The sequence below is a fragment of the Dromiciops gliroides genome, chromosome 4 (genome assembly GCF_019393635.1).
Source record: "Dromiciops gliroides isolate mDroGli1 chromosome 4, mDroGli1.pri, whole genome shotgun sequence".
In the NCBI taxonomy this organism is placed as follows: domain Eukaryota; kingdom Metazoa; phylum Chordata; class Mammalia; order Microbiotheria; family Microbiotheriidae; genus Dromiciops; species Dromiciops gliroides.
Window position 1 is genome coordinate 234,537,168 of NC_057864.1, and position 23,712 is coordinate 234,560,879.

General features: G+C 50.9%; 1 protein-coding gene across 3 annotated transcripts; it reads left to right on the forward strand.

Moving 5' to 3' along the window:
* The first annotated feature begins 1,989 nt into the window (after nt 1-1,989).
* Nucleotides 1,990-23,684, forward strand: KDM6B (lysine demethylase 6B). 3 transcript variants are annotated; one of them, XR_006356299.1, is made up of 24 exons: nt 1,990-2,538; nt 9,324-9,420; nt 9,656-9,802; nt 9,904-10,042; nt 10,330-10,428; nt 10,786-11,005; nt 11,312-11,404; nt 11,530-11,688; nt 11,805-11,960; nt 12,265-12,594; nt 12,832-14,930; nt 15,639-15,765; nt 16,260-16,365; nt 17,143-17,348; nt 17,742-17,803; nt 18,011-18,082; nt 18,754-18,902; nt 20,605-20,719; nt 20,872-21,059; nt 21,143-21,284; nt 21,777-21,903; nt 21,980-22,150; nt 22,242-22,765; nt 23,267-23,683. XR_006356299.1 is itself a non-coding variant. In XM_044001218.1 (23 exons), exons 4-23 carry the CDS (start codon nt 9,909-9,911, stop codon nt 22,263-22,265), a joined length of 4,779 nt encoding a protein of 1,592 aa, XP_043857153.1. In that variant the 5' UTR covers nt 1,990-2,538; nt 9,324-9,420; nt 9,656-9,802; nt 9,877-9,908; the 3' UTR covers nt 22,266-23,684. The 3 variants fall into 3 exon arrangements, 2 of the variants coding, with proteins under 2 accessions (XP_043857153.1, XP_043857152.1); XM_044001218.1 differs by having other exon boundaries at nt 9,877-10,042; nt 22,242-23,684; XM_044001217.1 differs by having other exon boundaries at nt 22,242-23,683.
* The last annotated feature ends 28 nt before the right edge of the window (nt 23,685-23,712 follow it).

Consider the following 23,712-nt stretch of genomic DNA (forward strand, 5'->3'; position numbering starts at 1 on the left):
CTAGCCCTTTGCTCATTTTCCTCAGTTCCCACTCCCTCCAACCCTGAACCCTTTTCTCCTGGCAGCCACTGGGGGAGGGGAGGGTCCCGGAATTGGGGAGGGGGCATTTAGAGGGGGTGGATGGGGGCTGTCTGTGGCTCTGGGGGCTGGTTCTCAGAAAGTCATGGCCAAGGGGGGCTCTGTTAACACGAGTGTGTACGGGGGTGGTTTCACTCTGATGTCCCTTTAAATAAACTGGGAAGGGGAATAGCCCCAAATGTCTAGGGTTAGGGTGGTGATTTCAAAGGGACATCAGTGTAGTTAAGTCACTTCCACCTTTCATTGATTGAAGGGAAGAGTCATGGTCCTGAGGGAGTCAATCTAGGGTTGAAAGGGGGGGGGCTTGTTTTGGGGGACCTGATGGAAGGGGATTGGCTATCAAGGTAGAGAAGAAAAATGCTCTGGTAGAAACAGGGGCCTGAGGAAGGGGGGCCCTGCAGCTCTGGCAGCCATCCCAGTCTAGTGGGGGTGGTAGTTTGGGGTTTCTTCCTGCACTCTATATCCAGATCCTGTATTCTCCTCATCTCAGGGATGGTCACTGGAAACTCAGATGGCAGAGAGCAGGAGGTGGGGGGAAAAGAGCATAGAAAGAAGTGGAAGTCTGCTTCTCTCCTGGGGACACTACCTGGGGAAGTTGAGGGAGCCCCTTGCCTTCCCCTTTTGTTGTTCTGGGGCTAGGCTTTAGAGAGCCCCAGCCCCTCCCCTAGTCTCCCCCCCACCCATTCTCTGCTACCCCCCCCTCCCCCAGCCCAGCTGTTGGGCAGATGAATTACAGCCTCCGGCTCTGGGCCAGGGCTAATGAAGGATTAAGGTTGTGCTGCTGGAGTGGGGTAGAAGTTTGAGAGTGCAGGGCTTGGCTTGTGGAGACCTGGGTTTGAATCCTGCCCTCCAACATTAGCTGTGTGATCATGGGCAAGTTGCTTAACCTATCAGTGCCCCAGTTTCCTCATTTGTAAAAATGGGGATAATCTATTTGCACTACCAACTTTACAGGATTGAGGAAAAGTCCTTTGCAAATTTTGTGAGTTATTACTATTTGCTGACCCTTCCCCTTCTCCTAGACCTTCACTTCAACTCCATCCTGACCCTCTTAGCTTTTTTCTTCCTTGTGTCATGTTGCCCCTTTCAAATGGTGCCACTCACCTCTAGTGAGGACCACCCAGACCCCTACAAACTGCAAGGAAGTTTGCTGTCCTATCTCCCTAGCCCACTCATCATGGAGAAGACTGTTGGTGGGTCAGGAATAACAACTCCTTAGGAAGGAGTGTCATCAGCAGCCACTGTGGTTTACAACAGATTGCATCATGGAGGCTGGGGGGGCCAGAGGCCTGGGTCTCTGGAGGAAGTAGCAAGAACGGGCAGGACATAGAGATAGGTTTCTAAGAGGTGGAGAGTGGAGAACGGAGCTTCTGAGACTTTGGAGTATTGGTAGATGAAACAGGGGTCGTAGATCTGAATTCTTGAAGGAATTGCAAGGGGCCAGGGATTGAACATGATTTCTGGGAAGGGAATGAGTGTTGGAGGGGTGGGACCCCTGATGGATCAGATACTTTGTAGAAGAGAGCCTTCTTGTCACCTTTCCTGTTCATTTATTAGAGGAAGGAAGTGATGGGGAAACAACATATGACCTTGAAGGGGAATCCTTTACCCTTGTTTTCCCCTCCTAACTCTAGAGCAGGGACTTCTATAGGGCCAAAGAGGCCCCCTATATAGACCAGGCAGGAAGGGGAGACTTTGGCTCCTCCTCTTCGGGTCCCGTTCAGCCTGTCCAGCTACCTCTGCTTTAGCTGGGACCTGCCTGGCCTTGGGGGAAGAAGAGGGGAGGGCAGGGGAGGGGGCAGAGTCCAGAGGGTGGAGTTGGCCATCTGGTTGCTAGATAAGACTGGGTGGAGGCAGTAGCTGGGGGAGGGGCAAAGCCCTGGGACATCCCAGTTTAGGCTTCTTGGAGTGTGAAGTTAGGTCGGTTAGAGGAGGATAGAGCCCTAGAAAGAAGGTCTGGGGGATGGAATTGGACCTAGATTTTCTCAGATACTAGGTGTTATCTGAGGACATTGTAGTTAGCGCCGTCTTGTCGCCCGCCCCCTCCTCTCAGCCACTATTCTTACTTAGAGATGTCAGAGTGGCTAAGCAGGCTGGTCCTAGGAAATGGGAAAAGACCCCATCAACCTAGGGCCGACCTGGTGGGGGGAGGGGGTATGTGAGCAGAGGAATGGCTTTTTCTAGTTGCCATGGAAACAGATTCTTCCTGTTCCTTCACCCCAGCCAGTTCTGTGAGTGGTTGGGGAAAGTGGACAAAGGGAGGCTTTCTGCTTGGGACTTTCCATTCCTGACATCCTTTTCTTTTCTACAGGTTCCCCCCCCCCCCCCAAAAAAAAAAACAACAAAAAACCAACATCACCATGACAGCCCCATAGTGCCACCCATCCCTCCCCTGCCTGCTGTATCCCATCTACAGGGGCACTGGTGCCAATGAGAGAGGGGTGTGCCAAGCTCCAGTTGGTAAGTCCTACCTCCATGGACCCCTTCTCCCTATATGCGTGCGTTTATACATATATGTGTATGTGTATCATTGTTTATTTCTGTATGTGTTCGTGATATCCATCCCTTAAATCCAAAATTCTGCGACCGTCCCTCAACTTGATATAATCTGAAGGTTAATGGGGCCGGTCCACCTACCTTTGATGGCTCCCACCCTATATAACATGAATTGTTCTGTCTTTTTGGTTTATTGCTTCCCTTTATCCTCCTGTGAAGTTCAGTTGATGTATACTTCCGAGCTTGCCTCCTGAGCTGATTCAACCCATTTTCATAGACATTGGATATCCCCCCACATATACTTTCCTGGGATGATATGGCTTAATCTCCATTCTGCTAAAGCTGGCAAAATGGATGGTATATGGGAGATATCATGAAAGCTGAAGGTGTGTGGGAAGGCAGTAGATTAACCCTTTTGCTCTTTCCAGTTGTTGTTTGATAACTTTGACTTTGGGTGGGGAGAGGACTGAGCAGAGTTTATAAGGAGGTAGGTGCATTGAGGGGAGATGAGGAGGGGAGACAACAGGATTCTTGCTTGTGAACAACATACTGTTACTATGACAACTCCAGAAATACTTCCCTAGATTCTCATTTATCCCTATCTTCTCTTTTTGAAGAACCCCTTTCTCCACCCTGCTCCTAGAACTTCCTTAGCCAAGTCTTCCCTGATTAATCCTTACTATCATCACCTTCCTCACGCTCATATTTTTATCTTGAGGCTTTATTTTGTTGTCTCTGCTTCTCTCTTCCCAGTTATTACATTGCAATACTTACAAGCTCCTAGTCTCCTGTTTTCCCTTAGGAGCAGGAAGGAAGGAAAGAAAGCATGTATGATAACTGTACCAACTTCATCTTCAGGGGGACCCACTACTAAAGTTTCCCATCTCACACTCAAATTCTGCCTCCAGTCCTTAACCACAATCTCATTCCTGTTCTGAAGGAGTGAATGAGAGCTAAAAGCTGGCGTGGTGGGCAGTGAAACTCAACCAGCAATTTTAAAGCACATTCTGTATACCGTATAGGTATTGTGGTAGCCCTGGGGATAAAGACAAGAATGAAAAAAAGTATCTGCTCTTACAGAGTTTACATTCTACTAAAGCAAGAAGGTAGCGTGAAGCCAGGCCTTCAGTGGATTCAAATATTCAGGAACTTTAGAGATTATCTAGTCTAATCCCCTCAGTTTCTATCAAGGAACCTCAGGCCCAGCCAAGTGTTAGTAAAGTGACTTGTCCAGGTTCATACATCTAGTAAGTAAAGGCTCTCAGACCCCAGTGTATCACAGCAGCTCTAGGGAGATAGAGCCGAAAAGATGGCTTAGAAGTTCGACAGGATGGGGCAGCTAGATGGCGAAGTGGATAGAGCACCGGCCCTGGAGTCAGGAGTACCTGAGTTCAAATCCGGCCTCAGACACTTAACACTTACTAGCTGTGTGACCCTGGGCAAGTCACTTAACCCCAATTGCCTCACTAAAAAAAAAAAAAAAAATGTTCGACAGGAGGGGTCTGCTGTACTGGGGTGGGAATGGAGCCCAGCCCCTCCATCGTGCCAACACAGATCCAGCCCCAGACCCTGGCCAAGCTGACACAGATCCAGACCCAGGGAGATAGAGCCAAAGTAGGGCATGAAGGACAGTGGTTGGGGCCCTCTAAGTCCCCTGAAGTCAGGGATGGGAAAGGGAAATAGGTGGGGGTTGAGTTACTCTAAAGAGTAGAGAGAAATGGTAAGGGGTAAATAGACATCCTGAATGTAATATACACTGAAGTAGTGGGCCTTCTAGGATTCAGATAGGGTATCGTTAGTATACAGGCTAGAAATGAGAATAGTCTGTGCCAGATATGTACTTTACCCTGATGAATACAAAGATAAGTGTACCCCTACCACAAACTGACATGCAAATGGAAGCTACATGAGAGTACAACAAAAGAGGTCAGGTATGTGCAGATGGAAGGATGTGTGAGAGCATACACGGAACAGGACTGGCAGAGACAATCCCACAAGCCAAGGGGAAAGAGGGAGTGATGAACAAAAAACAAATGTGTTTGGGGAGTCTTGATTTCCAGCATAGCACCTGATATATGCAAGTGCACATAAAACAGAGACAGACAGTGTTAGAAACATGGGCCAGCACAGATACCAGGCAGATAGAGTCAGAGACATATTGTGCCACCCACAGCTTGCCTGGGCCAGCATTTGGTCACAGTCTTACACTCAGATTCAGTCACTCAGGTTCCCCCTCCCCCTACATCATGCAGGGGTGGGGCAGACTGGAAAGGGAATCCTGGTGACCAGCCCTTTAAATAAATCCTAGTCTGGTTGGGTTGAGTCACAGAAGAGCCCCAAGGGGTCATTCCTACTCCCCCCCCCACATCCAGTCTTCCTCCTCCCCCACCCCACCCCCAGGCATAATGCTTAACCCCTGCCAACCCTGCCATGCTTTAACATGGCAGTGAGAGGCTGAGAAAGTATGAAGAAAGTAAATCAAGGTGGAAGGGGCAGGTGGCCTGGAGTTGAGTACTTGGGTGAGTTTTTAATACTTGCTTACATGTGTCTGTCTGTATATACTGTCTTTAGAGGGTTCTGTTTCTACTTGTCTGAGTGCTGAATGAGTTTGTGTGTGCGTGCCCTGGGAAATGACTGTGTATGTGTGTACACCCTGTGGGCTTGAGTTAGTCTTGTAGTGTTGGGGACTCGTTCTCAATCTGCATGTTCTCAATCTGCATATACGGAGCGGTTGAGGTTATGTTGGCCTGTCTGATATTGTCTCCATTCGGGGAGGGGGGAGTTAAAGTATTAAAGTCCAATGCCCGGATGGAGGGGTGGAGCCAGGCTAGGCTGGGAAAACCCGGATGAAGAGGGCAGGGCCTAACCTAGGGAAAAATTAACCCTTTGAGAGGTTCCCCTTTGTGACTTTCTTCTGACTTCGTCTGCAGTCTTCTGACTGTTAGGGTGCCCAATAAAGAGATATGTGAGTTTATCCCAAAAAGATATGCCTTAATGATTTGCAGGTGACCATAGGTTCTAGCCTTTACCAAGCTGAAGTATATATGTTGGACTTTGGAGTCTGTGGCCCAAGGAGCTACTTGGATAAGTTCAGATAGTTATAACCCACTGGGCTGTAGAATAAATGATAATTTTCAGCCATAGACACTCTAGAAAGCCTTCGTACTAACTTGTAGAGAGGGGCTGACGCCTTCATCAAAGTCACAGATTCTTAAGATATAACACCAATACAACAAAAAAGAAGCTTTACATCCCCCCTAGGTTTAAAAATACCATATACAAAGTAATAGAGAGCAACCAGCAACCTAAGACTTGGGGCAGATATCAGACAATGCCTTGTGTTAGGAGATGGGCCTGCTTTTGAAGGAATTTAGGGATTCTCCTGGGTGGAGGTTTTAGGGGCATTTCAGACCCAGGGAACGGCTTTTGCTAACAAGCTAGACCTGAGGATATGTGAGGGATGTAATGCAATAAGACTAGAAAATAAAATCCCATGTGAGAATTTTGTATTTGATCTTAGCAGAGTAACATGGTGAGACCTGTACTTTGAGGAATAATATTTGGCCACTGTGTCTAGATTACAAGTGAGATTTGAAATAGTCTAGACCAAAGGTGTTGATGACCTGGACAAGGCCAGTGATGGAATGTAGAAAAGGGGATGGGTGTGAGTTATCTTGTGGAGATAGAATTCAGAAGATGGGACCACCGATTGGTCATGGGGAGAGAAGCAAGACTTTAGGTATACCACATATGTAATAAGAAGTAGGAGAGATGTTTCCTTGTTCCAAAGGAGAAAGTAGGGGCAAAAGTAAATTGTTGAGGCACACAGTTATATGCTTTTGTGAAGGAAATGGCCTGGGTGTATATATCAGCTAGCCTAGCAGGTGAGTAGGAGGGATTTTCTGTGAGGAGTAAGAGAAGGGGATTTTCCATGGTACTAAGTCGTGAGAGAGTGTGTAGGCTGAGAGGTTGTGTCTGTCTCTGACTTAGTGTATGTATGTCTGTGGGGAGGTGTGGGGGCTGAGTCAGTGGGAATGTGGGGGAGGCTTTCTTAGTGACTCAGACTCCCCCCACCCTAAGTTTGAATCAGAGCAGGGAGGGCATGTGAAGAGGGGAAGAAATGGAGAGAAAAGAGGGCCCCTGAGTCCTAGTAACAGAATAGGAGTTGTAGAGGGGGTAAAGGGGAGGAGCTGGAAATCTGTGACCTGAGTCTGGAGGGCCGAATCTCTGAGAGGACTAGCTAGCAGTGTGGGAGTATGAGAGAGATGACTGGTGAAACATGTTGCTTATTAGGGGAGAGCTGAGTCAGGCCTCAGTGGGAAAGGGGAAGTGGCTGGGAGAAGTGTCATCATCAGAAAAAGGGAAGCTCCGTTTCCTGGTAGCCAACAGCATTTCTAGGTCCCACTTCCCAGGCAGGGGCTCTGGTTCCCCTTCCCTTGGGACTCCCCCAGTGGCTAGCTCAAGTATGTAGCAGATGGGAGAGAAAGTAGAGAAAGTTACGGGTTTCTGTTTATTCAAAGAGGAGGAGCCAAGAGAGACTCTAATACTTTGCATATGTTTAACTAGCCCTTTCACATAAATCCTGTTGCATGGCTCCACTTCTGGGAGCGGTTGTAGCAGTAGGACACATTTCCATGCTAGAAACTGGAACTGGAAGGAGGGAGCCTTAAGAGGTAGTCTAGTCTAAGCCTTTCATGTAAGGAAAACGAGGTCTTTGAATGAAAGTGTCCAAACATCATCTCGTTTGAGCTTCCTGACCACTGTGGAACGAAGGTATTCATTTCATTTTACAAATGAGGAAACTGGGGCTCATAGAGGTTAAAGGATCTGTTCGTGGTCACACAGCAAGTGGGACTCGGAGGTGGGATTTGACCCTGGGTCTTTCTCGGTCTATCCACTGGGACAGGGCTGAGCATCCTCTTAGATTTAGAAACTGAGGTGTTTGTTGAGTGGCATTGCAGCTGATTAAATGAAGGGTGCAGTCTCACCCTCCTCCTAAGTAGGGCTGCCTTTCCCTGGAGAGATGAAGGTTCTCGTGCTGTGGTGCAGTTAAAGAAGGCTCTTGCCTTCTCTGTGTGTGGGGAGGAAGAGGCTCAATTCACCAGAAGTCCCTGCTGGTCTCGGGACTGGCTTGGAAATTTCCCTGCTGTGCCGGCATATGCATAAAGGTGAACTTTCCAGCCGCCCCCAGACCTTTGCCCTGAACTCTCCCCCAGCTTCCTGCTCAGCGGGAGCTAGCTCACTCTGCCCCTTCCCTTCCCTTTAGTGACTCCTGCCTTTGAAGGAGGCGATGAGACAAGACCGGAAAGGTCTGGAGGCGGGGAGCCTGGACGGGTGGAAGGGGGTGGGGGGGGGGGCAGCCGAGTGGTTGTTGCTTGGGAGACAGACCCAAGTGAGACTGCTCCGATATAAAGGAGGAAGTAAAATTAAGCCCTCGGCTTCTTTAAGGAAGTAGGCGGGTATGAGTGAGAGGAGGATGATGTCACTGAGTACCGGCCCACCCTCTGCACCCCCCCCTTTTTTCTCCCCCCCACCCCTTCCGCTGCGCAAGTAGCCACGTCACGGGCAACCCCCGAAATCCCCCCTCCCCTCGTGTTGGGGGGTGGGGGCCACGTGGGCCGTGGGGAGCTCGTGGACCGTACTGGGGAAGGGCACAGAGGATAATCGAGCTGTGAAAGAGGGGCCACGGGGCCACGCGGGACCTGGGTGCGTGACTATCCTAGGATGGGGATTAGAAAGCAGATTGGGAGAATAGGGGTAAGATCAGTGCTCATTAAGGGGCAATACTAGACAGAAAAGAAAAGATTTAGGAAGTCAGGTCAGTTAAGGGCTTATTACAAAGGAGTCAGGAGTTTATAAATAGTATGTGGGAATTGGAATAGTACAGACACTTTCTGGGATTGAGGAGGGAAATTGAGAGGATGACTGTTCCATGGCTGTGGTGTCGCCAGGTCAGGCCGTGGGAAGGAAAAGGTTAAGGTGTAGGTTGTCAGTGGACAGAGGATTAGGGTTATCTTAGGAGGAGTGGATTGGGGGGGGGCTTGGGAAGCTCTGGCTTAGGGATGATTCAGAACAGGGTCTGAAGGCTTAGGAGAGCATTTATTAAGGTGAGAACATCTGGGAACCAGAGTTTGAATTCTAGTTATGTACAGTGTTTGAAAGTCTTGGGGCCCTGGCTGTTGTTACTCTGGTGTGATGCTGGGGTGGGGGTTGTTTTTGTCTTGGAGGTTGAGTTACATATTGAGTGTTTCTTGGTTTCTGTCCGGTAACCGGCTGCTCTTGGGTTGGGGCGGGGTGCGATGAGGGGAAGGGGGGAGCAGGGCTGGGAGGGGTATTTGAGCGACTCGTGCTACCAGTGCCAGTGGTCTCAGGGTCCAGTCCGCCGCTGTGTTGATGTGTTTGTATTCCTCTTCTCCGAGGATCCAATTGGTTTGTTGTCCCCATCTCTGCCTGATCTGTACTGGTGTGTCTCCTCGTGTTTGAATAAGAAAGCATGGGGCATAAAGGAGTCCTGGGGAGTTTAGGATGGGGGTAGAGACACTTGTGGGTGTTAAATAGTAGGGACCCTTTGGTGGGAGAAACAGGGTCATGTAGGGGTCATCGTACACTACCGCCCCCCCCCCCCCCCAGCTAAGCTCGTCTGACCTGCTTCCCTACTCTTCTCCCCCTTTTCTGCTTTGACCCAAGCCCCATTGGCTGTAATGTGTGCCCCCCTACCAAGCTAACCTCTTTCCATTGGCCCCTGGCAGGCTGTTACTGAGGCAGACAGACAACCAAGGCTATGATTGGCTCTCAGGGGAGGAAGTGCGCCCTGTGATTGGACAGATTCCTGGAGTGGAGAACTCTGTAAGTAGGGAGGCGGAGGGAGGGAGGAGGGAGGGGCTTGGAACGGCAGTCAGGTACTGCCCCTGCTCCCTGATATGAGCTCTTCCTCTTCTTTCTCTTCCCTTATCCCTTCCTCCCTCTTTCTTTCTTTCTTTCTTTCCTTCCTTCCTTCCTCTCTCTCTCTCTCTCTCTCTCTCCCTTCCCTCCTTTCCTTTCTTTTCCTTCCTTTCATTCTTTTTTTCCTCTTTCTCTACAGAGTTACCTGGGACAGACCCTGAAAACAGACAGAGTGCTCTGGTTGTAAAGGCAGAAGCTAGAACACTGCCTCTGAGGAGCTTCAGCTGGCTGGCAAGGGTGGGGGGCCAGCCCGATCTTAGGGGCTCCCGGGGCCACCACTGACCTGGTGAGTGCTAAGAAGGTTGAGTTTGGGTGTGTCAGGGGTGTTCCTAGGCCTCCAGAGAAGATGTGTAGTTTTAGATAGAAATCTGTTCTCCTCGCCCCTAGGCTGGATGCATCGGGCAGTGGACCCTCCGGGGGCCCGAGCTGCACGGGAACCCTTCACCCTTGGGGGCCTGAGCTGTGCTGGGACCTGGAGTTCTTGTCCTCCCCACCCCCCTCCCCGGGCATGGCTGCCAGGGGGCAGGTGAGAGAAGCCTGAGTCCCTTATCCTTCCTGTTTCTTGTGTTTCCCCTACCCTAGACTTCTTTTCCTCCCCCCCCCCCTTTTTGTCATGGCTCTTTGCTTCATTTCTCTTGATCCTGAACCTGTGTTTTAGTTTCTGTCTTTATTTGGCTGGAGTCCTCTTCCCTATTTATTTTTTTCCTGTCCTCGATAAGCCTCAGTTGTTACTTGACCTCTTTTTTTCTCTCCCAAACAAGGGACACCCCAGTCACCCCACCCCCCAACCTTTGACTTCTGTGACCCCACCAGGTGTTCTGCCAGCATCGGGCAGCCCCAACTCCCAGCTCACCTGCCCCCAGCCCATGGCAGTAGTATTGGGTACCCCAGCAAGTCCTATTACCCCCCTGGGTAAGTGTAGAGGGGAGGAAGTTTGGGAGAATGGGGCCTGTTCTTTGGAAGGAGGTGGTGGGGTGGAATGTGGACTAGTGTGTCAGTTCCCAGAAGGGGGTGTGGAGGTAGAAAGTGTTAGGGAAAGAAAATCAGGGTTATTCGTTGAAAAATAATTGGGGGATGGAGCTGGAAAAGAAGACATGAAATCCATTGATATTTGGATTCTGGACGGGAAAGGAAGTTGCTGGAAAAGAAAAAAACAAATGACTTTAGAGAGAAGACTGAAGTTTGAAGGGGAGAAAAGTGACTGTCTGATATAGTTGTACTCAGCCTAGGTCTACAGTGATACTTGTGTTCTCTTCTTCATCGATCAAGGACTCCCAATCCTCGGCCCCTGCATGGGAAGCTGGAATCCCTACATGGCTGGGTTCAGGCCTTGCTTCGAGACCCAGCCCAGCCAGGGCTGTGGGAACAATTGGGGCAGCTTTATGAATCAGAACAAGATGGCGAGGAGGCCATGCGTTGTTACCACAGTGCAGCCCGATATGGGGGTGGCTATGCAGAGCTAGGGCTCCGTATTGGCCGGCTTCAGCAGGTGAGGTTTTCATGGAGTGAAGGAGAAGAGGGCTACAGAGGAGATGTGGGGTTCAAGGAGGGACAGCCGAATTTGGGGCTTTGTCTAGCTTGGAGCCAGGGAGCAGGATGATGTTGGGAAGGTTTTTTTCATTGCTTGGTAGGCCTGGGTTGCCTACTTTTGGGATAAAGAAGTAGATGGGAGGAGACGAGTTCATACAGAATTCACAAAGAGGTGTGGAGGAGTGTTGTGAAGGGAAGGGCTTGAGTTTTGGGTGTTGACTTCTTGGGCTCCTTATCCCATTCTCTGGTTTCCTGTTGTGATTAGGCCCAGATTTGGAACTTTCACACAGGCTCTTCTCAGCATCGGGCCAAGGTTCTGCCGCCCCTTGAACAAGTGTGGAACCTTCTACACCTTGAGGTAGGAGAAGGAAAACAGCATGTTTAAGGAATGGATGGGATCTGACAGAATGTGGAGTGGAGGTCAGCAGAACAGACCTACTATATACAGTGTTGTGAGTGAAAGTTCTCTTCCCCTTCTCCTAGCACAAACGAAGCTATGGGACAAAACGTGGGGGTCCCCCAGTGAAACGAGCAGCAGAAACTCCTGTGGTACAGCCTGTGCCCCCAGTGGCTCCTTCTGGCCCTGCTGATGAGAGCCTTAGTCCTGGAGGCAAACGTAGGAGGGGCTGTGGTCCTGATCAGGTACTGGAACCTTAGTGTTCCCACCCTAGGAATATAGTCCAGAGCACTCTAGGACCTTAGGGTCAAGGGGGAAACCTCTGGCCTTGGTTCTGAAATCCCCCTTCTTTCCTTCCCAGACTGGTCCTCCTCCAGGGTTACCGCCACTGCCTCCTCCGCTACCAGGCCTAGCTACAAGTCCCCCCTTCCAGCTATCCAAGCCAGGGCTGTGGAGCCCACTGCATGGAGAGGCCTGGGGCACTGAGTGCAAGGGCTCTGCCCCTCCAGAACGTCAGGTAATCCACCCGTTCACAGTCCTGCTCCACTGTTCCCGGAGGGCTGTGCTCTGTATGCTGCTGCGTCTGTGTGGTCTTTCATTTTGAATTCACTTCAGTCTGAATTTTACGAAGTTGAGTACCTCACCATTTCTGGATCTCCTATGAATTTCCATATTTGTAAGACCACATTCACCTAACTGTAGGTGTCTGACAGTATGTGATGCTCTTCTCTGTTCCTTTTCATACTCAGTGTCTGCAATCATGACCCTATTCCTGCCTAAGTTTTATCCAGTCACAAGTTGTGCTTTTTTACTCTCAACAGGAGCAGCGGCACTCGGTTGCCCTCCCATTTCCATATCCAACCCCTTCCTATGCTTCGCACCCCCCTGGCCACCGGTCAGTCCCTACGGCCCCTCTGGGCCCCCATCCCCCAGGAGCAGAGAGCCATGGCTGCCCACCTGTCCCCCACTCCCCCGGAAGTGACCTTAGAGAGAGCAGAGTTCAGAGGTCGCGGATGGACTCCAGCGTTTCACCAGCAGCAACCACCGCCTGCGTGCCTTATGCCCCTTCCCGGCCCCCTGGCGTCCCCGGCACCACTACCACCACCAGCAGCAGCACCGGCCTCCGGGGCACAGAACAGAGCCCAGGCCTTGTGAGTGACCCAAGAGAAGGGAAACGGAACCTGGGGGAAGAGTAAAACTGAATGAATGTAAAGAAAATAGAAAAGGAGGAGAAAGCGTTGTTAGGAAGCTGGTGAAGAGCTGAAAAGACAGAAAGTGGGAGAGATGTTCAGAGCAGGGAGATGAGACAGGAGAGGGAGCCCAGACCTCTGGGAGTCTCTGAGAGCTGAGAATTGGTTCTCTAGCCCCCTCCTATTCTCTTTCTGCAGGGCTCTGACTGTTATCAAACTCCAGGGTTAGAGGCCGCTTCCCACCAGAGCCGCCTGGGGCCATCGGCACATAGCAGTCGGAAATCTTTCCCCCCTGCCCCCACCGCCGCTGCCCCACCCCTGCCTCTCCCAGCGGGCCCCCCCCTCCTGCCCGGACCCCCCACCCCCCCACCCCCCTGTCCCCGTCTTCTGCACCCAGCACCCCCGTCCTCGTGGCTGGAGGGCCCCGCCTGCCAAGCAGGCAGAGGAGCCGGAGCTATGGGTCGGGAAGAAGGGGATCCTTTGGAGGAGCTCCTCTTTGGAGCGAAGGGCCCTTGCCCCACTCCACCTCCCCTACCTCCTCCTCCACTCCCACTCCCCCTCCCCCACCACGAGGGCTTCTTGGGGACTCTGTCACCCCATTTCCCCGTGGGCACTCAGGATTCGCACACCAACCCCACCACCCCCACCACCATCACCACCAGCAACAGCAACAGCAGCCAAGTGGGGCCTGTGCCCTTCCCCCCTCCCCCATTCCTCTCCCGGGGCCTAGATACCCACCCCCCAAGCCCTTCCCTGAGCCCTCCAGCCCCTCCTGTCACTCCCTTACCACTCCCAATTCCCCAAGCTACTACCCCTCCCTGCCACCAAAATACCTCAGGAAGCTTCAGGCGCCCGGAGAGCCCCCGGCCCAGGGTCTCCTTCCCAAAGACCACAGAGGTGGGGCGGGGGCCACCTCCTGGGCCCTTGAGCAATGCCCAGCAGCCCCAACCCCCTGGAGGTGGTGGGGAGCTTCCCGGCCAGGGCCCTCGACTGTTCGACTTCCCTTCAACACCCCTGGAGGACCAATTTGAGGAGCCAGCGGAGTTTAAGATCCTGCCTGATGGGCTGGCCAACATCATGAAGATGCTAGATGAATCTATCCAGAAGGAGGAAGAGCAGCAGCAGCAGCGAGAAGCCAGTGGGGGAGGTCCACCACCCCTGAAGGAACCCTTTGCCCCACTGCAGCCCTCTTTCCCCCACAAGGAAGAGAAGACGCCACCACCAGCGTTGCCCCCCCCTCCACCGCTAGCAAAATTCCCCCCATCCCTTCAACCGCTGCCACCACCACCATCAACACAAGCCAGTCCAGCCACTTTGCTAAAATCTCTGGCCAATGTACTAGATGGGCAGAAATACTCTTATCAGGGGGCTGGGGCAGGGGCTGCCCAGGCTGTGCCCTCTCCCTCTCAGTATTCTCCCCCACCCCCATCAGGTGCTATCCCTACCCCACCTGCAACGGCAGCCACGAACCTCCTGTGCCCCCTGCAGCTGCAGGTCTCTTCATCATCTCAATTTTCTACCTCAAGCGGGCCCTGGGCCCAGGAGCAAGGAGGGGGTGAGGAGCCATCTGGGCCTCCCCCAGCCCAGTCACTTCCACCACCACCACGGCTAGGGGTTGTGCTCCCCCCACCCCGCTCTGAGTCAGAGGTACTAGAAGAGATCAGTCGGGCTTGTGAGACACTGGTGGAGAGGGTGGGCAGGGGCACAGGGGAGCCGGTGGAGAGTGGAGGGGAGAAACCACTACCGAGGCCCAAGGAAGAAAGTGGTGCTGGGCCCGGTAGTGGCAAGCGGAAGGAGAAAGAACATCGGCGACACCGGCGAGCTTGTAAGGACAGTAGTCGGCGGCACCGGGAGGGTAAGGCACACAAGGAGAAGAATCGACAGGTGCTAGGAAACCTGGACCTACAAAGCAAGGAGATCCAAGGGCGGGAGAAAGCCAAACCTGAGGCTGGTGGGGGTGCCAAAGTCAAGCTGCCTGCTCCCATGCCACCTGCTACACCCGCACCTCCTCCCCTCCCGCCCTCACCTGCCCCAGCACCACCAGCACCAGCTCCTGGTGGTGAGACGAGGCATAAAGCCCGGGAAGAGACTCCAGGCCCACCCAGTGTAAGTCCGGCTGACATGCTGAAGCTCCGGTCCCTGAGTGAGGGACCCCCCAAAGAGCTAAAGATCCGGCTCATCAAGGTGGAGAGTGGTGACAAGGAGACATTCATGGCCTCGGAAGTAGAAGAACGGCGGCTGAGTATGGCTGACCTGACCATTGGGCACTGTGCTGCTGATGTGGTACGGGCCAGCAAGTAAGTCACTCTCTGGCCCCATCTTTGGGGCAAGGAGCAAAGGAACCTCTTGCGGGGGCTCCCCGATGCATTCTCTGCCTTTCTGGGAAAAGAGAAGTCCTTGTAATGTCAGAAGAAGCAAAAGGGGTCGATAACTAGTGGCCCACCTAGCCTGTGCCAGGTCTATCCCTATTAGCCATGTGCAACAGGCCAGCTCTATCCAGCTCACTCAGATTCATTACCAGCTCTGATGCTTCAGAGGCAACTTCACATCCTTCAGATGACACATTGAGAGATGAGGATGGGAGGAAATGGTACTTGGAAGCAGTCCTAAATAAAATGTACAGATTGGCAAACCAACACGAAATTGCACTCACTTATATTAAAGAGTGCTTGTTATGAATAACAGACCTCTGAGGGAGATAGCTCATGAATTATTACCCTACTATACAGATGGGGAAACAGGCTCAGGTGACTTGCCCCCTATCACAGTGACAAAGTTTCAGACCTGGACTCAGTGGAGGTTCCCTGGCTAACAAATTCTTTCCACTTTATCATACTCTGGTACTAATCGGTTTGAGCATGTACTAGACCCACTTCCGGTGTCCTCTTTAGCATGTAAATGGGATTTTGGTCTCTCCTTCAACAACTAAACCAAGGGGGGGTTCTGCCAGATGGAGGGGGTTCACACCCCTTCACCGTACCATTTTTTGGCTTTTCTTTCCACAGGAATGCAAAGGTGAAGGGAAAGTTTCGAGAGTCCTACCTATCACCTGCCCAATCTGTAAAGCCTCAGATCAACTCTGAAGAGAAGCTGCCAAGAGAAAAACTCAACCCCCCCACACCCAGCATCTACGTATGTTTCTGTCTTTCCCTGTGCCTCTGAAAGTGTCTGGAGCAAAAGAGTGGGGAGGGGCCTACACCTAAAATTGCTTTTAGATCTAAAGGGATGGCTCTTAATCCCAGGGATCCAGAGTTCTTCACTTTTTTTTGGTGGGGCAATGAGGGTTAAGTGACTTGCCCAAGGTCACACAGCTAGTAAATGTCAAATGTCTGAGGCCAGATTTGAACTCAGGTCCTCCTGAATCCAGGGCCAGTGCTCTATCCACTGCACCACCTAGCTGCCCTTGACTTTCTTTTTTATTGAAGTGGGAAAATTTCTCTTGTCCCTGTGGGTTACCTTTCAGAGGGTGAAGGATGGAAGGTGGCAGGGAGCCTTAGCTGGGCTTCCAAATTGTGAATGGGAAGTTTACCTGGGCAGGGGTGTATAGTATCCCTGTTTGGTGCTTCCCATGAACAGTGACATTGTAGTGATTCTCTCCTCATCCTATTTCCCTCTCCCATCTTCAGCTGGAGAGCAAACGGGATGCCTTCTCCCCAGTGCTGCTTCAGTTCTGCACAGACCCTAGGAACCCCATCACAGTGATCCGGGGCCTGGCTGGCTCCCTTCGGCTCAGTGAGTCCTCATGGCAGAAGCTAGGGTGGGCCAAGAGAAAGGAGGGATCAGAGATCTTTGAGGAAGTTGGGGAAAGCTGTGTGGCAGTCTTAGTCTCTAGGATGTGTCCATCTGAGCTTTCCAAGCTGGGGTCATTGGGGGAGGTGGTACAAAAACATTGCACAGTCAGGATTTTTTTTGCATAGGTATGGTTGTACATTCCATTCAATTGGCAGTTAGGTTTTTTCCTGTCATCTTTGTCCAAGTAGCTTAGAAGTAGAAAAGGCAATATCTCTGTCTCAGGAGGCAGCTGATAATATTCAGTTTTCCTGTGTTCAGAGATGAGTCGAATGATTGTGGAAGTCCTCCAAAGGCTACATAAACATCTTGGATGGAGCCTCACCTAATTTTTCTCAAGAATCATTTGAGTTCTTTTAAAAAAATTTTTACTTCTTTACTCGTTGTGAAACATTTGTGGTAGACAGCTAAGCCAGCTTTGAAATCAGGAAAACCTAGGGTTAAAAGTCACCCAGGGCAATCACTTAATTCTTTCAGATTGCAAGTTGGGATATTCTCCATGAAATCCGAAGATGAAACCAAACCAAAAGCATACCTTAGGGATGGGGGTGTGGGTGGTAGGAGGGCTTTAGAGCCACTGAGAGTTACCTCTCCCTTTTGCCTTTTTTTGGCTCTCGGGCCTACCCACTTTGATTTGAGAGTCCAGAGAGGCCCCCTGCTCATTGTGCTCTACCTTGCTGCTATCTCACCATGCTTCCTCCCTGTTCCTTCCTAATGCAGATTTGGGCCTGTTTTCCACAAAGACCCTAGTGGAGGCAAGTGGTGAACATGCTGTGGAGGTAAGGACCCAGGTACAGCAGCCATCGGATGAGAACTGGGACCTCTCAGGCACACGACAGATCTGGCCCTGTGAGAGTAGTCGTTCTCACACTACAATTGCCAAGTATGCACAGTACCAAGCCTCCTCCTTCCAGGAGTCTCTACAGGTAAGAAATGTACTTGGAGGGAGGAGGAGAGATATGGGGGAGGGGCTGAAGAGAAGAAAGAGGGGTCCTGAAGGGGAGAATGGGAGGAGGAGAGGGAGGCTGAAGTAAGACCAAAGGAGAAGATTGAAGTTTAGGGCTGGGTGGCTGGAAGTGAATGTGAACAAGCTAGAGGCTGGGCTTAAGAGAGTGCTTGATCTCGATAGAGCACTGGCCCTGGATTCAGGAGGACCTGAGTTCAAATCCAGCCTCAGACACTTGACACTAGCTGTGTGACCCTGGGCAAGTCACTTAACCCCAATTGCCTAACAAAAAAAAAAAGTCAATGAAACTTAAAAAAAAAAGAGAATGCTTGATCTGAGCTTGATTGCTTTCCTGGGGGGGTGTGGGGAACAGGAGGAAAAAGAGAGTGAAGATGAGACAGAGGAGCCCGACAGCACCACTGAGACGCCCCCCAGGTACTGACAAGCCTCTTTATTGATCTTGGACAAAAGACCTGGCATATTCCAAATACTCGTATATGGATTATCTCAGGTGATCCTTACAATTGCATTGTGAGATAGAGCTCACTTTTTTTTTTCCTCTCTCCTTCCCCCATTCTTCACACTAATCTGTATTTCCCTCCTTTTTTTTCCCCCCTCTTCTTCCCACCTCCTTTGTACTAGCAACAACCCGGATCAAAAAACTCATCACATCATCAAATTTGGCACCAACATCGATCTGTCAGATGCTAAGCGGTGAGTAGGAATGTGGTTGGAGAGTGGTGTGGATCTGTTTCAGATAGGTTAGAAGTATCCTTGCCTTTGCCTTAAAACCACTAACGGACCAAAATGTTTTCATTTTGAGGAGGTAGTTTTAAAAAATCTGACGACAGTTAGAAGCAGTGACTGACAGAGTCTTTGAGATATGATTCTTCCTATTATCCTCACTTTTCCCAGGCCTTGGACAATACAGTGGTTTGGGGTCAATGTCACATGGTCGACCTTTACCCTTCCTATCTGAGAAAATCCTTTAGTGGGCCAGGAAGCTCTGAATCTCCCTCCTTCCGTTCCTCATTCTCTTTCCCTTTCTACCTTTCTTGTAAAGCTTTAAACTGCACTAAGATACTTGGTACATGTTTTATATGGGTAGAGCAATATGCTCCCCCAAACTGACCAAAGTCTAGATGAGTCTTGTACCTCATAAAACTCACAGTCGAAGAGGGTTCTAAGACACAAGCAGGTCACTATAATACACAATATTAGATACTAAGTCAGCGTTTGAGAGTTACAAAATAAAAGTTCTACAAGTCTGAGAAGGTAGCTTTAGTAAGGCGAGATGTGGAGCCTTCTGGAATCTGCCACTACTAACCTCACATTACAAAGAGGTCTCTGGGACTTAGCTGGGCCTTTTCCTCCTGTGACCCTAGGTGGAAGCCCCAGCTGCAAGAGCTGCTGAAGCTGCCTGCCTTCATGAGGGTCACATCAACAGGAAACATGCTGAGCCATGTGGGCCATACAATCCTGGGCATGAACACAGTCCAGCTGTACATGAAGGTTCCGGGCAGCCGGACACCAGGTAACCTGGTCTGGGGAGGTTTGGGGAGGGCAATAGGAGGACCAGAGACTGAGTTCCCTGTGGGGTTGGGTATGGTTTTTTTTTTGTTTGTTTTTTTGGTGAGGCAGTTGGGGTTAAGTGACTTGCCTAGGGTCACACAGCTAGTAAGTGTTAAGTGTCTGAGGCCAGATTTGAACTCAGGTCCTCCTGACTCCAGGGCCGGTGCTCTATCCACTGTGCCACCTAGCTGCCCCTGGCTATGTTCTTCAAAGCATTTGAAGCACATCAGTGATGGCCCCTCAGAGCCTTTCAGGTCTAGGTTGGCAACAAAAATGCTTCCTCTGACATACTGTCTAGCTTTTACTGCAAAAAAATCTCCAGTTAGGAGAGAACCCATTCCATCTCATGGCTGCCAGTTTCCTTTTTGGGTAGCTCTAATCATTAGGAGCTCTTCCTGATCGTAATCCCTACAGTTGCCTTTGAAATGTCCCCTATTGCTTGTTATACTTTCTTGGGCCCAGCAAATTAAGTTTGATGCCTTTTCCCCATGGAAGCCCTTTAGAGACCTGACAGTAACTGTCCTGAACCCCCTCTGTCTGGCATTCCTGTTTCCATCACTTTGACCTCATGTGGCACGAACTTTTAGGTTTGTCTATTCTTCTCAAAACATGACGCCTATAAGTGAAGGTAGTCTCCAGACATGGTCAGCCAAGGAACTAGAGCCACCCTAGCCTTGGGCCCTTTGCCTAGTGCTGTGGTCCAAGATGGCTTTCCCCTGCTCTGCTGCCATTTCATGTTGCTGATTAGTATTGCAATTGTGATCACCTGAGGGCAAAAATCAGCCTGTCATGGAGAGAGGTCTAGACACAGTCAGGAATGACCTTTGTAGAGGCCTTGGGACCCTGGGCAAGTCACTGAGCTTTTTGTGACCTTGGTTTCCTCCTATAAAACGAGGGGACTGAACTCATTGAATTAATTTTGATTTGATGAACTAAAATCCCCAGACGTTTTTCAGGTAATTTGTCATCTAGGCATGGATTCCTCATCTTGTGCTTCTGAAATTAATTTTTGTATCTTAAGTGTGTCTCAGACCACATGTTTCCATATTGAATTTCATCTCCTTAAAGTCACCTCAGTGTTCTAGCCTTATTAATAGATATTTTTGGATCCTTATTCTTATCATCTAGAATATTCACTTTTCCTTTTAGTTTTGTGGCATATTAATTTGATAAACATGCCATCTATGTATTTATCCCAATTGCTCTTTGCAGCTGGGGGGACCCTGGGAAAGGCAGTGATGAAAAAGACTCCCCCCACTCTCCCCAGGGTGAAGAATGGGATTGCTTGGGGCTATCATGCTGCGATTGTAGCCTGCACTAGAAACAGTGCTGGGGGGAAGAGGGGAGGTGTCATTGGAGAGATGAAAGTTCCAGGAGTGGCCCAGGTCTGGGCAAGCTAAGGGTTGTGAGGAGCCTTTGTGACCTGGGGCGGGCGGAGGTAGGGGGATTTCACTGAACCTCCCAGGGCTGCTTTCTCTGTAAAATGAGGACTTTGGATGAAGTGCTTTCCAAGGCGTTTTCCAGCTCTAAACCCTAGAATTTTAGGGCCTTAATGATCACATAGAAATAATGAGCCTTGTTTCTGTGAGGAGTGAAGGAAGCAGTACCATTGCCCTGGCTCACAGCCAGCAAGGGTGACTGTTGTCCTCTGCTGCCCTCTAAAGGCCACCAGGAAAACAACAATTTCTGCTCCGTCAACATCAACATTGGTCCTGGAGACTGTGAATGGTTTGCGGTCCATGAGCACTACTGGGAGACCATCAGTGCCTTCTGTGACAGGTGCAGTAGAGGCCCAGAGAGCCTCCCCCTCTATTCCCCTCCTCTTCCTCCCCTGGTCTTCCATCCTTCTGTCCCTCAGTGTTCTCTGCTCTACCACTCCCTGCAAGGGGATGGACCTCTCTTCTCCCCCAATGGTCTGTGTGCTCCTGCAGGCACGGGGTGGACTACCTGACGGGCTCATGGTGGCCAATCCTGGATGACCTCTATGCCTCCAACATCCCTGTGTACCGCTTTGTGCAGCGGCCTGGGGACCTGGTGTGGATTAATGCAGGCACTGTGCACTGGGTGCAGGCCACAGGCTGGTGCAACAACATTGCCTGGAATGTGGGGCCTCTCACAGGTGAGAGCTGGGGGGCCAGGGAGCTGGAGAGCTGGAGTTCAGTGGGCCTGGCTCTCTGGGTCACCCCCTTGCCCTTTCCCTAGCCTATCAGTACCAGCTGGCCTTGGAGCGCTATGAATGGAATGAGGTGAAGAATGTCAAATCCATTGTGCCCATGATCCATGTGTCCTGGAATGTTGCCCGAACCGTCAAAGTCAGTGATCCAGACCTGTTCAAGATGATCAAGTGAGGAAGGGACAGACTTGCTGTGATGGGGGTCTGGGGCCTGGTTGTACCTTATCCTTTGGGCCATCAAATAGGGCACACAGAAGCATATGTGGGTAAATCAAATACTGTTGCTGTGCTCGGTGGTTAGTTGACTTTCTGTGTGATAAGCATTATCAAAGAGGCCCAGGCCACAGGGACATGGAGAGTTCTAAAGAGAGCGACTAGGATACATCACAGAAGGAAGATTTCATGTAGGCATTTGCACCGAAGATAGGCTTTTGGGGGGGAGGTGTTTTTTTGTGGGGCAATGAGTGTTAAGTGATTTGCCCAGGGTCACACAGCTAGTGAATGTCAAGTGTCTGAGGCCGGATTTGAACTCAGGTCCTCCTGAATCCAGGGCCAGTGCTTTATCCACTGCACCACCTAGCTGCCCGAAGATAGGCTTTTGAAGGAGGAGGAGGACTTACTTCTTCTTCTTCCTGTCACCCTACCTGTGCCTCCTACCCCTAGATTCTGTCTGCTGCAGTCCATGAAGCATTGCCAGGTGCAGCGAGAGAGCTTGGTGAGGGCTGGGAAGAAGATTGCTTATCAGGGCCGAGTCAAGGATGAGCCTGCCTATTATTGCAATGAGTGTGATGTGAGTAGCTCCCCCACCCCATTCTCCCCTGACTTTTCGTTGGCCACTATCACATGATGCCTCCCTGCGCACACAGGTGGAGGTGTTCAACATCCTGTTTGTGACGAGTGAGAACGGGAGCCGAAACACCTACCTGGTGCACTGTGAGAGCTGTGCCCGGAGACGAAGCGGAGGCCTCCAGGGGGTCGTGGTGCTAGAGCAGTACAGGACAGAGGAGCTGGCCCAGGCCTACGATGCCTTCACCCTGGTGGGTACCTGGGGTTGGGACCTCCCTGCCTTGAGTAGTCTCCTGTCTTTTCTTCACTAACACATGCTGCTTCATTTTTGTTTCACTACAGGCTGGATCCAGCAACTCCCGATGAGGCAGGACGCCCCTTCCTAGGGCTGAGAAAATGTTACAGCCCAGTTTCTGCCATCCCAGCACAGCCCATACCCCACACCCTGGGGGTTGGGGTAGGGGCCTTCCCAGGGAGAGGGAGGAGCCAGAGCCTGAAGAGGGAGGGGGCAGGGCTGAACCCCTCTCCCACAGGCAGCTCCCCCTCCCTTACTTAATTTATTCAGAAAAGGTTTGGGGGGGTCTTTTTTGTTTTTGTTTTGTTTCTGTTTTTTTTTAAAAAAATACGAATATGAGGGAAAAAAAGAATTCTAAAAAAAAAGAGGGTGGGGGCCAGAGGATCCTCCTCACCAGCCCCACCCCTCCACCCAGCCTTGGCCAGACCCCTGCTTCCCATCTCCCCCTCCCCCCACCATTGGCCTTTGTAATAACAGATACAAGGAGTACTGACTGGGGCTCTGGAGAGGATGATGGTGGAGGGGTCAGATACGGGTTCCGGTTCCCTCACTCCTGTCACAGTCCTCTGGGGTAGGTGTGGGGGATGTGCAGGGCAGAGTGGGTGAGGTTTTTAACAAGACTCTTTGTATGGGCTTTATCCCCATCCCACATCTTCTAGGACTTCCCTTTTGTGCTTTGGTTGCTCCCTGGGACCCACCCTAGCCATGCGTGTCTGTCTCTTCTATTTGTTCACTTGGTTATGATTTATATTTTCTATTTTCATTTTTAATTTATAACAGTCCTGCTCTCTATTTATTCAGTTTTGGGGAAACAGGATCTTCCCCTTATCCCCTTTCTTACCACCTTCAGTGCCATCCTCCCTCTTCCTGGGCAGTGGCTTTTAGTAGACTGCTCTCTGCCCTACTCTTTGTGTTTCCATCTCATCTTCCTGTGTCCATATCTGCCCCCCATGTCCAGCTGTTCCACTGTGTCTCTTTTCCCAATGCTCCATCTTCCCCGAGGCTCTGGCCTTATTATCATGGTGCTCAAACCCCATACTTTCTCTCCCCCCCCTCCCCCCAACAATCCCAGATTCCTGCACTTTCTTGGGCCAGGCCCCTCCCCCCATCCCATCCCCGTCCTGGACCTTCAAGAGGGCAAGTGAGTGGCTCCTGTACCATAGGAGTAGGTGTGGAAACAGAAATATGTATTGTATATGGAACAAACAAGAACGGAGGAAAAGGAAGACCTCTGGGCCATGCCCCCTCTGGCACCAGTTTTTAAATGTGGACTTTTAAAATGAAACAGCCTGGGGGAGTGAGGGTGATGACCTCTGTGCCATCGATCGTCTCTCTGGAGTTTTGTTTTCGTTTTGTTGGCTGTTTCTTTTTTTCTCCTGGCTGAGGGGGGCCCTCCCACCCCTCCTTGCCCCCCCTCACTGCACTGCTGCTCTGCCCCAGGGCAGAGGCCTCTATCCCCCCACCCCCTACTTTCGGTGAATTTGTGTGAAAATATTAATATTAAAAATAAATACAGAA